This window comes from Gekko japonicus, unplaced genomic scaffold (genome assembly GCF_001447785.1).
Source record: "Gekko japonicus isolate JY-2015 unplaced genomic scaffold, Gekko_japonicus_V1.1 scaffold1486, whole genome shotgun sequence".
NCBI classification, from domain to species: Eukaryota; Metazoa; Chordata; class Lepidosauria; order Squamata; family Gekkonidae; genus Gekko; species Gekko japonicus.
Genome location: NW_015174320.1, coordinates 102280 through 117288, shown reverse-complemented (window position 1 = coordinate 117288; position 15009 = coordinate 102280). Strand labels below are relative to the sequence as shown.

At 45.8% G+C, this 15009-nt stretch overlaps 1 protein-coding gene across 1 annotated transcript; it reads left to right on the top strand.

The window, feature by feature from the left end:
* The first annotated feature begins 205 nt into the window (after nucleotides 1–205).
* R3HDML (R3H domain containing-like) lies at nucleotides 206–13970 on the top strand. Its single transcript, XM_015424226.1, has 5 exons — nucleotides 206–484; nucleotides 4759–4877; nucleotides 7257–7389; nucleotides 11461–11576; nucleotides 13838–13970. The coding sequence occupies exons 1-5, from the start codon at nucleotides 224–226 to the stop codon at nucleotides 13968–13970; spliced, it is 762 nt and encodes a 253-aa protein (XP_015279712.1). The 5' UTR covers nucleotides 206–223.
* The last annotated feature ends 1039 nt before the right edge of the window (nucleotides 13971–15009 follow it).

Sequence of the window (15009 nt, the reverse complement as noted above, 5' to 3'; positions counted from 1 at the left end):
CTTAGCCAAATTCTTCTGCTTGTAGTAAGGTTCTCCTTGGTATACTTTTTTGAATTTCCTTTTCTATCTCAAATGGCATTTTTCCGTGCAGTGCAAAAATACCTATATCTGTCTGTCTATATCTGTCTGTCTATTGTTTTCTTTTGCAGATACACAAGCCAGAAAAAAGAGATTTGCCATATTTATTGTCATTTTTTAAAACGAGAAGACTGCCCATCCTAAAATGACTCTCTTGCACATGCCTTTGTACCTTCCTGGCTTGGTCTTTTGGGTTCTACAGAAATCAGCCTCTTTTGGGCTTCCCAGTACTACTGAACTCCTTTACCGATCTAACAGCACTGAGGCAGGCCTCCCACCAAGCCTTGGAGGGCACAGGACTCGTGGAAAGCGCTATATTTCTCCCAGGGATATGAGCGCGCTTTTGGACTACCACAACCAAGTGAGGTCCCAGGTGTCTCCACCAGCTGCCAACATGGAATATATGGTGAGTTTTCTTGGTGCTTGTCAGTGGGGGTGGGGAGGATCACTGATTCCTGGGGAAATGTCAGGTGAAGCAACTATAGTATTTAAATGCTGGGACCTTTTGATCTGTAGTCCAAAGCTTCAACCCTGCAGACCACTGTATTGGTTAGAAATATCTACAAATATTTCAGTGAGGCTGTTTCAGCCCCTGAGGGTCTTCCGCCAACACACAACACAACTGACAGGGGCCGTTGATGTATTTTATAAGTTGTTAGCCATATTCAGTCCCAATCAGGGGAGAGGGAGCAGGATATAAATTTGATAAATAAATGAAACAAATAAATTGCAGGTCAATGCAGGGTATTTGCTTCACACATCTGGCTTCTCCAGAACAGCTGTGCACCAGGGTCTTTTTTGTTCTTTTCAGAAGGCTCCTCGGCAAGAGGGGATGGACTGCTGGCAGAAATCCAGAGGTGAACTGTTTCTCATAGGTCCTTTCCGCACTTGGATCTCATCCCTGGTTTTGTCAGAGTTCAACTCAACACAATACCTTGCATTTATCCCTGGTTATAACAGCATCCATTTATCCTGGGACAAGTGTGGGGCAAAACCGAGGTGACCTCAATGTAATATGGAAACAAAAAATACCCTGAGATAATTACAGGGGTGAACTCGAGTGTAGTGTAGAATGTACGCTTGGGGACAGGGTTAAACCAGGATTTAAGGTCTAGTGCGGAAAGGACCATGGTTGCATCTTTCTTCAGGGGGGAAACTTTCCTCACTGATTCCTGCTTGTCACGCAGCTGTTAAAAATGCAAGAGCCCTCACAGAGCAATAGCTGGCAGTTTGAGGGGACCAGATGCACACACAGACCAATTGCCTTTGGATGTGGCCCCAGACACTTCCTTGTCGTTCCTGGTTCTGAAAGTCTGCCCTATAGCGTTTGATGAAGAAGCAGATACCCCGATGTCATGAACAACCTCCTGCTTCCTTAAGAAGGACGTAGCTCTAGGCCAGGGGTCCCCCAAAGGGCATCTTTCTTGGTGCCCGCCAAGTGCTTTCAGATTGTGGGAAGAGCCAGGTGGGGCATTTGCCCAGCTGGGCCTCTGGTCTACTGTGTAGATTAGAAGGCATCTTGTTAAACAGAGCGACTGCTTGAAATGTTGAAGATTCATAGAGCCATAGCGTTGGAAGGAGCCATGCAGGCCATCTAGTCAAACCCCCTGCCTAATGCAGGATCAGCCTAAAGTATCCCTGACAAGCTGCTTAAAGACTGCCAGTGAGGGGAGGCTCACCACCTCCCGAGGCAGCTGATTCCACTGTTGCACAACTCTTACTGTAAAAAAATTCCCACTATCCAGCCGGTACCATCCCACCCTTAATTTAAACCCATTATTGCGAGTCCTGTCCTCCGCTGCCAACAGGAACAGCTCCCTGCCCTTCTCACAGATCCCTGCCCTCTGTTACTATTATAGTAATATATAACCTTGCTGCATGACGTTTTGTGGCTGGCTTTGCCTCCCGTGGCAGCCATTTTGTGATTGTGCCCACTGCCCTGCGTCAGAATTCCAAAGGTGCCCACAGGCTCAAAAAGGCTGGGGGGACCCCTACTCTAGGCAGGGTAATTCTACTGCAGGGTTTTGTCAGTCTTGGGCACTAAGCTGTATAGCAGATGGTTGATGCTGTTTTTGTCACACAGACTTTAAAAAAACCTAGAACATAAAGGGAACGGTATATTTATACAATCAGAGCTATGTGTAAAAAATGTAAAACAATCCATTCACCTGATTCTGGGCATTTCCACCAAGCTGGGTTGCCAAGTCCCCCCCGGCCGCTGGCGGGGAAGGGGTGTAGGATTGCCAGATTCAGGTTGGGAAATGCCTGTAGATTTGGGGATGGCACCTGGGGAGGACAGGGACCTCAGTGGTTTACAATGCCATAGAGTCTAGCCTCCAAAGCATAAATTTTCTCCAGGGGAACTTATCTCTGTAGTCTGGGGATGAGCTGTAATTCTGGGGGATCCCCAGGTCCCACCTGGAGGCTGGCATCCCTATCACCAAGCTTTGTCCTTGCTCTAGGGGCTTTTATGCATAAACAATCAAAACTGTGTTCTAGCTACATTTCAGCCTTTGTTCAATAAGTTTGTGAGCAGTGTTCCCTCTAAGCTGAGTTAGTGTGAGCTAGCTCACAGTTTTTTAGCCTCCGGCTCACACATTTTTGTCTCAGCTCAGGAAGGATGGCTCCAGAACACACTAATTTATGCAGTAGCCAAATTACCTGCTCACAACTTTAATGCCGGTAGCTCACAAAGTAGAATTTTTGCTCACAGGACTCTACAGCTTAGAGGGAACATTGTTTGTGAGTCCCGTTTTAACTTCAATAGAAAATCATATCCACATGTGATTTATTTTTATTATTTATTTATTTTTTTCATATTTATACCCCGCCCTCCCCAAAGGGCTCAGGGCGGCTTACAGAGGCAAGGCAGACCTCGCCATAATAAAACATAATATACATAATAAATTAAAACATAATACATCTTAAAATCCTAATTTAAAAAACAAGGTGCTCAGTGACTTCCATAGTCCAGAGATGACGGATCGCCGGTCCGGCGTTCCAAGTAGACGGCTTAGGGCTTCTTCCATTCAGAGGGATAACTTACTATCCTGTGGAGGGGAGGTGGCCTGCCCTGCTATTCATAACAGGATCACGTGGGCCACGCAGGAGAATTGTGAGGAGAATCACTACATGATTTCTGATTGGCTAGGATCACCCATGATGCTTATGGAGGAAGAATTTCCCTTCACTCTCGTGGCTTCATTTGCTGTCGGTGATGTCGTCACAAAGCCATATCTGATAGGCCATGTAGCCCTGTGACGCCATCCCATTCACTATGCAATTCCTGATTGGCTGGTATTGCCTAAGTAATAATTTTAAAAGCACGGAAGCTACAACAGATGAGAAAACCGACAGTTTACAGGCTCAAAAAAGGCTAAACATTCTCATACCTAAGGAATTTTTCAGGAAATATTTCTGCTTCCATCAATGCATTGCTTTGTATTTGTAAATTAAAACTGGGTAACAATTGTCTCAGCCTTCCAATACTGTGAACACAGCATTTGGCTAGCTTTTCAGGGCTTACTCGACTAAGCTAGAGACCATTAATGTCTTCTGAAGGTCCTGATGTTTTGTTCATCCTTCTGTATATGTAACATGACCCATTTGTCAGAAGATTGTGGTAAGGATTAAATTAAGGAGGGAAAACCAATATTTCTGTCCTGAGTTCCTTGGAAGAAGAACACGAATAGAGTGGAACAGAATCTCTTTCCTTCCTTCATTTCCTCATCAAGTGATTTAAACTGGCCAAGTGGCAACTCAGCTAATACTTGGGAACCCCATGAAGTGTGTATAAACAGCACCATACCACTTCAGCCTGCAGGTGAGGATAAGCAGGTTGGAGTGCTTCCATGGGTAAAAAGGTTATCTTCTCATGGAAAGATAGCCTCAGGTGGATATTAGGCCCTAATGTTTCTCCCTGCTGTGCTAGCTTTCCATGTGGTACAAGATTTTTCTGATGGGGGAGCAGTCAAATGAACTACTCCATCTCCAGCCTCAAGTGACACAGTTCAGGTAGGGCCATACCACAGGCTATTTCTGCAGTTTGTGCTTGATAAAAATGTATTTATTTAATTTATTTGTTGCATTTATAGCCCGCCCTTCCCGCAAGCGGGCTCAGGGCAGCTCACATTGCTTGGCACAGTATGCATTTAAAAACATTTAAAACATTTAAAACATTAAAACATTTATAACATATTATACAGTGTGAAACATTTACATTTCTAGCCATTCCCCTGCCCTGTGGCATACATTTAGTCAGCATCAGGGGTCATTTCCTGCAGGAGCAAACAGGAGCAGAGCTCCGGCATTAAAGAGCCCAGGGGCAGGCACATGCAACAAGCCTTGCCCCCTACTCCCAGCAGCCCCAGGCCACAAGGAGCACGAGGATCTGCGCATTCCCCCCCCCCCCAAAGCTAGCAATCCAAAACAATCCAGTGGAGCCTGAGCAGTGGGTGTTGCCTTCTGACACGCTTCCAGTGATGTCAGGGGGTGTGGCATATGCAACTAAGTTATGCTAATGACTTATGCTAATAAGCTCCTGCACCTCTTTTTCTACAAAATGACCCCTGGTCAGCATTATGGTGAACCGACTGGTTGCTCAATTTTACTTTGAGTAGTAGCTCACAGTATTTGATAGGTTGTATTGTTTTGTTCTTGTTTCTTCTCTTTTTTGGCTAGATATGGGATGAGAAGCTAGCCAGATCTGCAGAGGCCTGGGCAAAACAGTGTGTATGGGACCACGGGCCTCCACATCTGATGAGATATATTGGTCAGAACTTGGCCATTCACTCTGGCAGGTAAGCAACTAGTTTGCATCGTCTGACAATACTCCAATTGTGCCTGTTGCATCAAAGAATGTTGGGCCCTCCACCACCCAAAGTTTTCCCCACAGAAATTGTAGGAACTCCAGAGATCTTAATTAAAAGCAACACTCACGTTACCAATGTTTCCCCAACACCATGCAAGTTTTCAGAATTGTAGTTCAGTAAGTAAAGGTAAAGGTTTCCCTTGCTCGAAAGCCAGTCGAATCCGACTCTAGGGTTGCGGTGTTCATCTCCGTTTCAAAGCCGAAGAGCCAGCGCTGTCTGAAGACGTTTTCCGTGGTCATGTGGCCGGCATGACTAAACACCAAGGCGCACGGAACGCTGTTACCTTCCCACTGAAGTGGTACCTATTTATCTACTTGCAATGTCTTGCTTTCGAACTGCTAGGTTGGCAGGAGCTGGAACTAGAGACGGGAGCTCACTCTGTCATGCAGCACCCGGGTCTCGAACTGCTGAACTACCGACCTTCCACAGCCTGCAGTTTAGCGTCTTAACCATTTGAGCCACCGCAGCTCCTTGTAGTACCTTTCTCTGAATTACTTATAATTTCATAGGATTCCCAATACACTTGCCACATTCCATCATGGATGGTATTCTGATGCCTTTTTCCCTGCAGGGTATAATTAAAAAAACAACAACACTTGAGCATAAAATCTGATTAATTTTTGCAAGAGTTATTAGAAGCACTCATCATCTTCATGCCAGTTACAAACACTGTCAAACGCCAGGCAGTAAACAATGCCAGCAACAAAACTGACTACTACAAAAAGGTGGGGGTGGGGCTCTGGGGCTCTTCCAACCACAACCATCCTCCCTGCAGGCAATCTGCAATTTTTATCTTAATATCATTATTAGAGGAGACAGCGACTCCTTCACTTTCCATGTGAACTCAGTTTTACAACTGGTGATGCTAACATACATGCGGCAAGTACAACTATGGATCAGTGAGTGAATTAACCATGTTTTGGTCTCCTGAGGCTGCTTTAGTTTAATTTAATTTTTAAAACAAAGCATATGTTCATTCATCTTCTTAAGAAAATGTTTAAACTGCTCCAGGATTGGGGTGCTGGTAGTGTGCTGGTGATGGCATTGGCACTAGCTAGGAGGTAACCAGCACAGCTATAACACACAAAGAATCCAAGGAGGAATTGATTTTCGCCAGGTTCAACTTGGAAGCCGCCCTGAGCCCATGTGGAAGGGCGGGATATACGTCAAATAAATAAATAAATAAATAAACCATGCAGAAAATCTAAACAAAGGGGTCCCCCCTTTTTTGGAGCTTGCTTTAATAGGAGGAAAATGTATGTGTCTTAGGAAGCAAATATTATGTATATACCTCCATCATATTTGGTTTGATCCTATAGCTCCCTTCCACTAAATTGGATCCTATGACTTTTTTCTGATGAAGAAAGGCTTCCTCGGGGGGGAGGGGTGTTTTTCTTCTCCCCCCCAACTTCGTTTATTGAAAGTATTTATAACACAAAGCCATTATAACAATTAGCATACAGAAAAACAAGGTTCTAGCAAGACTTATATACAAAAACAAGGAAGAACAAAGATTAATATTGATCATTAAAGACATAAGCAATGGTTCATAAACAAGTTAATACCACCACACATAAAAATATACATAGAGCAGCATAAAAAAAAATACAAATTTAAATCATCGTTATTGTCCTAGTAACATTATTTGATACTTAACTTTAGAAATTGTTTCCCATTCAAATTTATCAATGATAACTTTGTCTAGAATGGAAGCCCACTTATCTAATGGATTATATAATTCACATTCAGTTTGATATATAGTGTTATAAATTGAAAACTTTTCTAACAAAAAAAATTCCCAAAGTTTGTGAAGAGGGGTGTCTTTCTTTGTTGAAGGAAGCTTTTCTACGTTGGAGAAAAACTAAGTGGAAGGGAGTCATAGGGTCCAAGACATTATTTCTGTCTTTATCCTAACACTGATGGTGTGTGACACAAAGTGCTATTTTATCAAAGCAGTGGGAAAAATTTGGCCTAAGCTCCATGTTAAAGGGGATGAATGGATGCCACCACTCAGCTGTGTCCCTTCCTGCTACTCCTGAGTAGCACCTCATTGAGAAACAGCGTGGTATGACATCATCATATCAATGTTCCTCTGCTTTCCACTCTGTTTCACTGGCGGCCAGTTGCAGAAGGCGGAGTGACACAGGTGGAACATCACATCATGGGTGTTTTTCAACATACTACGTATACAGTTGGGGCCTTAGGCCTTTTTGTTTGTCAGGCAGCTTCCTTTTTTGAGTGGTACTCAGGGCTTTTCTTTGATAAAGAAATTAATACCCTGCGCATTGTGTGTGTCTCCTTCTCTAGGTACCGTTCAGTTGTGGACCTTGTGAAGTCATGGTATTATGAGAAGCAGCATTACTCTTTCCATTATCCCCATGAATGCAAGCCCAGCTGCCCTTCCAAATGCAGTGGTTCGGTCTGCAGCCATTATACCCAGGTACATATCCTTCACTGCCCATACTAGTGCTTTTAGTTAGCCATTAGAAATTTAAAAAACACACTTTTCACTACATCTCAGGCTCCCTTTATATACACAGCCATGTGAGAATTGCTTCCTGGCAATACTGCTCCATGTGGTGTGTTTGAATATTGCAATTATGTGAATGAAGCTGTTTGCCTGGGTTTTCCCACAGAGTTGATATCCTCCAATGTGAAAAACTCACATGATCAGTTCTGCAGAATTCACACTCACAGAGGCCCCCAGCCTTTTTGAGCCTGCAGGCACACTTGTAATTCTGACACTGGATTAGGGTTGCCAACCCCCCCGGTTTGCCAGGGGTCCCCCGTTTTTTTGGGGGGGTCTACCCGCCGCCGGCCAGATGGCCGGTGGGGAAAGCCCCACCCCCAACACCCACAGCCACCCATCTCTCTACCTTTAAGTGTGTGCAACCCGTGTTTCATCCCAAGTGCGAACTCCGCAAGCTTGCAGGGAAAAGCCAGCTTCGTTCTTAAAAGGGAAACGCAGCTGCTCTTAAAGGGGAAACGCTGGCTGCCGGCTACTTTAACTGCAGGGAACTGCCGTTTCTGGAGATCCGGTGCACGGGCGGGGGGGGGGGGGAGCCGGTCCCCAACGTGACGTCATCACGTTGGGGATGCCCCCCCCCCTCCAGGAACCCAATGCCCCCAAAGTCCCCCACTGGGGGTGGAAGATGGACTTGGCAACCCTACACTGGATGGTGGGCACGACCACAAAATGGCTGCCGTGGAAGGCATAGCTAACCACAAAGTGTCAGGGAATGAGTTCATGTAACTCTTCAGCATTTCAGATAGAAAGTCCATTTAACAGCATGCCTTTTAAAATTAACATATTGTTTAAAATATTTTCTTGTTTATGCACAGAATTATACAGATTGAGCTAGCAAAGAAACCTTCATCTGGCAGTATCTGTCATCATTTTTCAGTCATCTAACAGTTATGCAGAAGGGGGGGAATCCTTCTCCCCTTCCCATGAACACTTTTCTCATGAGCCCAGACATTTTCAGCTTGCACTATTTCCTTTTGACAAGGACAGTTGGTGTTGAGGGGGTGGTAGGACCTCATTGCACACGTGATGCGTACAGTAAGAGAGAGATTGAGGCCAGATTATGATAGGAACATAAATGATTTTTGAAAAGTTACCAGAATTTGATGTAGCAATATCTTCAATGTCCACCTGAATTATAAAAATATACTCAAACTGGAAAGATCTGATGACTTCAACAGAAGTCCCAGGTGCATTAAGGATTTTAGCCATACTGACCTATTGTATTTAGTCAGAAGGAAGCCCCACTGTGTTGTTGGAATATCACTCTGCTTTTTGCACAGGTAAAGTACTTTACATAAAGACACTGTCAGCATTACACCATAAACATAAGAAACTCCAGAAGCCCCATTTGGCTAGATCAGGATCATTCGCTCTCCTTACTCAATGTCTTTTGATACAAATAGATTTTTTGAGGGGGACAATGAACTTTGCTTGGATAATGATAATATTTAGCATTCAACACTTTTCTGAAGTGCTCTAGATGCAACAGTTCAATAATCACTACACCAGCTCCCAGTGAGACCATCTATTATCCCCATAGCTCAAATGGACAAACCAGATTCACAGGTGGGATGAAATCTGAACCAGGGACATGCTGGCCCACAGCTCATGCTCCTATGCTTTTACTCCCTCACCCAGCAAGGAGAACTGAGCAGAAATTCAAGGACAATGACAAAGCAAATATTGATTTACAGAAGGAAGTCATCTTTCGCCATGCCCTTAGGACACACACACACACACAGAAGCATTGCCACCTCTGTAACTAATGTTCCTATCCCATTCATCACCGTCTGTCAAATTTCCATGCAAACAGACTGGACGGTTCAAAACTCAGCTCTTTTCCTAGAAGCACTGTCTACTTTCCCCCCCTGGCCCATCCATCACTGGAGAGGCCAACAGTTCTAGCCGATGTAGCAGGATGGAAGGAAAAGGAGAAAGAAGATCGCCTTTGCTGGAGGACATTTTACAGGACAAAGCTAAGCTTTAAATCACAATGATGAGGCTAAAGGAATGCAGGATTGGATGCTTCTGCAAGCAGCTTTCCACTGAGGATATCTAGGAGACGCTTCACAACTTTCCATGGCCAGAGAAATTGCCAGTTGCTGGCTGCTCTACCCAGGACTGTATTCAAACACGATCACTCCCGCCATTTATGTCCTTGTTTATGAGGAGTTACAGCTCGGATTGCCAGCCGACTAAGGAGGATAAAAAAACCCTCCGGCCTGCTCATGTGCCCTTGAAAGAATATTTATCTTGCAGAAATCAGCAGCTGAATTTTATCATTATCGCTAAATGCAGAATACCGGCGGATCATGCTAATGTTTAAGGTACAGGCTGTGGCTCAGTGGCAGCGTAGGAGGTCCCAGGTTCAATCCCTAGCATCTCCAGTTAAAGGAGCAGGGACCAGTCAAGGAGCTGCCAATTAATCACAGCTGTTTCTGATTGGCCAATTTATCTCCAGTTTCTGAAGCATCAATGGAAGATTTGGAGCAATGGCTGGAATAGTTGTTTTGGAAGAAGAATCAGAACAAGAATCAGAGCCCAATGAAGTTGTTTTTTTTAAAGGGATCTTTGGCAGCCAGTTGACCAAGGGCCCCCCCTACCATGACTCTTTTTCTGCCCCCAGTCACAGCCTCATTTTCCTCACCATTGTCGCCAGTAGCAGCCATCTTAACCCTTCAATCACGGCTTCCTTTCCCCCACTACCGCAACTGGCATCGTGCTTGAGGAAACAGGATGTTACTGTCTCATACACTCCTTTTAGCCTCATGTTTCTGATGGGTATAAAAAGAGCAAGAAAGAATCACTACGAGGTTGCAGGAACTTCTGGTCCTATTAGGAGGGACAGCTGCAGATGGCAGCCGGACAAAATTCTGTGCTTTCTCTGTGGCATGCTGGCACTTCTCACACTGGACAATAAGAGCCCAATCTAGGGTCTCCTGCTGGAGTTGGCCCTCTGCCCAACTGTGGGGCTCAGCATGTGCCCACCTATGCCATCCCTGACGCTGACCTGGCAAGCATGTATGTTGGCCTCCCTTTCTGTCCCTTACAACTGCAGCACATCAGTTCCGTGAGGAACGGTAAAAGCCCTTTCCTACCTCACTCATCATGAATCATCTCTGTGGTGACAGGACTTTGCTGAAACGTCTGGCACCTCAGTGAAAGCAAGCCCTTCATGGACTCCTCCTGTGCAGGCAGCCAACCCATGGTGGAAAACTTCCCTGTCCCACTGGGCTGTGGCAAAACACTTCCTAACCCGTAATGAATAGTATCTTACACAGCTCCAGAAGGGAGCCATTTCTGTTTGGCCCCTTTTAATTTTGGACATACCCAGTCCCATATTTGCATGGGTGTCTGTGTTGCTTATACACACCTTTTCTCAAGTTTTTTCCCCCAAACTCGGCTAAGCCATGTCTCATTTCAAGTGTTGTGTCTGGAGAAATAGGAGTGAAGAGACAGAAAGCAAACTGGGGGCGGGCGGGTAACACCTGTTTTTAAATTAAGAGGTGCATTCAGCCGCACAGACGAGTCTGGCGGTCAGTTTTTGAGGAATTTTCCTGACAGTGGGAAAGACTCAAATGAAATATTTTCTGTGTAATGGTTTCCCCCTTTATCGGGTAACGGATAGTCCAGGATGTGGCCATTTGCACAGAAGTTGGCTGAAAATGCCAGTGGCCACATGGTGTCAGAAATGGAATCCATTGGCTTCTGCAACATAGAACGAGTCAGTGATGGTCTAAATGTGCCGTGGTTTTTCTTCTGTCTGTAGTGTTCTTAGCAGCTGCATGAAGGGGAAGATTTATTAGGTGGAGTGATAGGAAAAGTATAACCTACTAAAAGTTTCCCTGTAATGCAAGCTAATAACAGTGCAGGAGCTCTGCCAGGTTATAAATGGGAGATAAGAGCTCTGGTGGCATACAATAGCACTGATCAGTTGAGGTAAATACACGTATAATGACTGATGCTTCTCTGTCTCCCAAACAGATGGTATGGGCTTCTTCTAACAGAATTGGCTGTGCCATCCACACCTGCACCAACATGAATGTGTGGGGCAGCACCTGGCGGCGAGCAGTCTACTTAGTGTGCAACTATGCCATTAAGTAAGTAATGTGAGGGAGGGCACATCCCAATGCAGGTAGCAGCATTAGTGGCAAAGTGAGGAGAGAAAGTTATCAGGGTCAGCAATGGATGTATGGTTGCTCACAGTCACTGTGGGCCCCTGGCCAATTGCTGACCTGCTGTGGGTCAGTTGCCTACTATCTGCTGCACCTGATCGGACTGGGCAACCACCAGACCCCAAAAGAAATGCTGCACTTGGTGGAGATTGGTCTGATAAAGCAAGCTGCCTCTTACTCTGCATAGAAGTTCACTTAACAAGGATTATGTCTTAACAATATATCTGCCTGCCTGCCTGTCTGTGGGGATCCTTCTGTGGCTTCTCTGAATGAGTCATTGTTCTGGGCTTCTTTTTCTCCCATCAGGGAGCACCCCCAGGTCAGTGACTCATGCAAAAACACAGAGGGTAGGTTTCTCTTACACCAAGGAACTCTTACCATTACACAGGCTAAACATAAAACCAATCATTTTGTGCATAACAGTGAGGTGTGCCTCTAATTTAAATTTCTGGGGAAAGGGGTATGAACCCCCTTTTTCTCACACAGCGTGCCTACCACCCTCCACAACCTCTTCCTCAGGTTCAGGGTTACACGTAGGTCAGACAGTCACATCTGACTACCCAAATATATATATACAGGCCGAGACCTTAGCCTGTGTGCGTGTTGAGGGAGATTCTTTCCTGAGACAACTAGCCCACAGGGTTAAACAAACATGAAGTTAACTTCTCTTTATGATTTGAAGAATGTGAATTAGATGTTACACAGTTTCTTTTCCATTGAACTTCTGAAGAAGGGGTTTCTCAGTTCAACTGTCCAAAGTTTGGGAAAACACCTGCCTAAGGTTGGGCTGCTGTTGAAGACAACCTAGAAATGTCAGCTGGTTCACAATGGGGCAGCCTGATTACTGTCAGGGGCTAGCCAATGTGAACACATCTCCTTTATTTTAAAACAGCTACAATACATAAGAACACCAGAACATAAGAGAAGCCAATGTTGGATCAGACCAATGCCCCATCCAGTCCAACACGCTGTCACACAGTGGCCAAAAATACCAGGTGCCATCAGGAGGTCCATCAGTGGGGCCAGGACACTAGAAGCCCTCCCACTGTTGCCCCCCCACCCCAAGCACCAAGAATACAGAGCATCACTTGCCCCAGAGTTCCTATCTATACCTTGTGGATAATAGCCACTGATGGATCTCTGCTCCATATCTATATATCTAATAGCCAAGTCAGCCCCGTGCGTGCGGATACCTAAATCCGTGCATCGGGGGCACCTGGGGGGGAGGGAGATTTTCGTACACACTTGGGGCAGCCCCCAGGTGTGCACAAAAATCTTAAAAGTTAAAAAAAATATTGGGGGATACTTAAATCCCCCCAAAAGTGACAGAGCGTCCCCTGTGCATGCGCAGGGAATGCTCTGCAGCCGGCCTCGCTGCCGCCTCGAAGCCGGGGGGGGAGAGCGGTGAGGCCCAGCGGCTACAAGCCACGCGGCCCTTGCTTTGCAGCCGGGAGGGAGGGGGAAGCGGCGAGGCCCAGTGGCTACAAGCCGCGCGGCATTCGCTTTGCAGCCGGGGGGGGAGCGGTGAGGCCTGGTGGCTGAGCGGGGGGGGGAGATGGAGGAACCAGCGGGATGGGGGGGGGAGAGCTTACCTGCTACTGCTGATTCCTCCTCCACCGGCTCAGTTTGAAGCTCCCCCCCCGCGCGAATTTCGTGGGTCGTCTTTCTTGTGTTTATCTAATTCTTAGTTTATCTAGTTGCTAGTTTGTTTCCAAGTTCATTTCAAGGTGCTGGTTGTGACCTTTAAAGTCCTTCATGACCTGGGACCCAAATATCTAAAGAATTGTCTCTTCCCATAGGTCTCCACACACTAACTGTGGTCTCCCAGGTTGCCCCACATAAGATAGCCTGCCAGGGATCAGCCAGAGCTTGTGGCTTTTCCTGTCATAGCTCCCACCCTATGAAATGGGCTTCCAGAGGAGGTGGGGGGGCCATTTTTAAAAAATTTTATGTGAAGTGTCGCAAACCCATTTTATTTGCTAGAGCTTTTGATGGGGTGTAGGCGGCAGACATTGTTGTGGGAGTTATTTGGGGTTTTAATGGATTTTGTATGTTTTAAATTTGGATTTGTAGGCCACTTTGAGCCACATGGAAAGGTGGGGTACAAATATAAAGGCTCTTGTGAACATCAGGTTTTAAACTCTAAAGAAACCTGTTTTTTTCCCCTCACCTTCCTCTATTTCCAGGGGAAACTGGGTAGGAGAACCGCCTTACAAAATGGGAAGACCCTGCTCAGCCTGCCCACCAAGTTACGGAAGTACCTGCAGCAATAACATGTGTTACTCTGGACTCAAATCCAACAAAGTGAGCTGGTTCTGAATCTGCTGTGGAGGTCTTCCCAGCTCTGCAATAGCTGGAGAATCTGGATGTCAAGACTTGCAGCTGGAAAGGGGAGAAGCACGGCACAGTGTACCACGTATTGTAAAACAAAGGGATTATTTATTCTTGCAAAATCCTCAGCTGCTTCTTTTCAGCCTGTTGTTTGAACCTTACAATGATAAAGCTCCAAGTCGTCTTCTCCCATGACTATATACTATGTACACAACCGCCTGCTTTTTCCATTGTTTTGTTCCAGGAAGAAATTCTTAAACCTGATTGCATTGCAGGCCACTATTCGGGTTCCTGTGTTATATTCTTATGTTATAGACATTATAAGGGAGTCTGTTGAGAAGGCTTGCCAATTTTAAATTAAATTCTGTGCAGACATTGTATCTCTAGTTATTCCTCAGGGATAAAAACAATCACATATTTTTTTTAAGGCAGAAAGGGTAGTTTCTCACCCCAGCCCCATTTGGATCTCACATTCAATGTCCTTCATGCATTTTTTCCAGACAGTTAAATATGCAACGTGTGGTTCTCATCAACAGGATACATTTTATTATTCACATTTGTCTGCGTAATCTGGGCCCGTTCACATCACTATCAGATTTGCTATGTTTGATTATCTTAGGCCCTGGCCACACGGTCCGGATATCGCGGGGGCGGAGGTGTGGCTAATTGCCCCGGTGCAGTTTGATCCGCGATTACGCGATCAGACGCGCCAGCGGCACACCACAGGTCCTTCCCTTGGTGCCGGTGGGTAAACAAGGGACCGGAGGGGAATGCCGCGCGCCGGCGCAATCACACCACGGGCGTCTGGAGGCAGCCCATGGCAAACGTTTACTAGTATCTTGGCTTGGAGGTACTAGTTTTTTAACGCGCATTGTCAGCGGTAAGCCACGGGTGCGCTCCACTTCCCAGATGTTGGGGTGTGATCACGCCCGGATAATCCGCCCACCATCCGTGCCTCTCCCGCGGCAACTTTGCCGTGTGACCGGGGCCTTAATTGTTCTTCAAGTCAAAGTGTGTTTGATTTTTG

Excerpts from the sequence above, each read along its gene's own strand:
- R3HDML (XM_015424226.1), top strand. The coding sequence starts at position 224 with ATGACTCTCTTGCACATGCCTTTGTACCTTCCTGGCTTGGTCTTTTGG. Across the intron at positions 485-4,758 it reads CTGCCAACATGGAATATATG|ATATGGGATGAGAAGCTAGC; the intron begins GTGAGTTTTCTT and ends TTTTTTGGCTAG. Across the intron at positions 4,878-7,256 it reads TTGGCCATTCACTCTGGCAG|GTACCGTTCAGTTGTGGACC; the intron begins GTAAGCAACTAG and ends CTCCTTCTCTAG.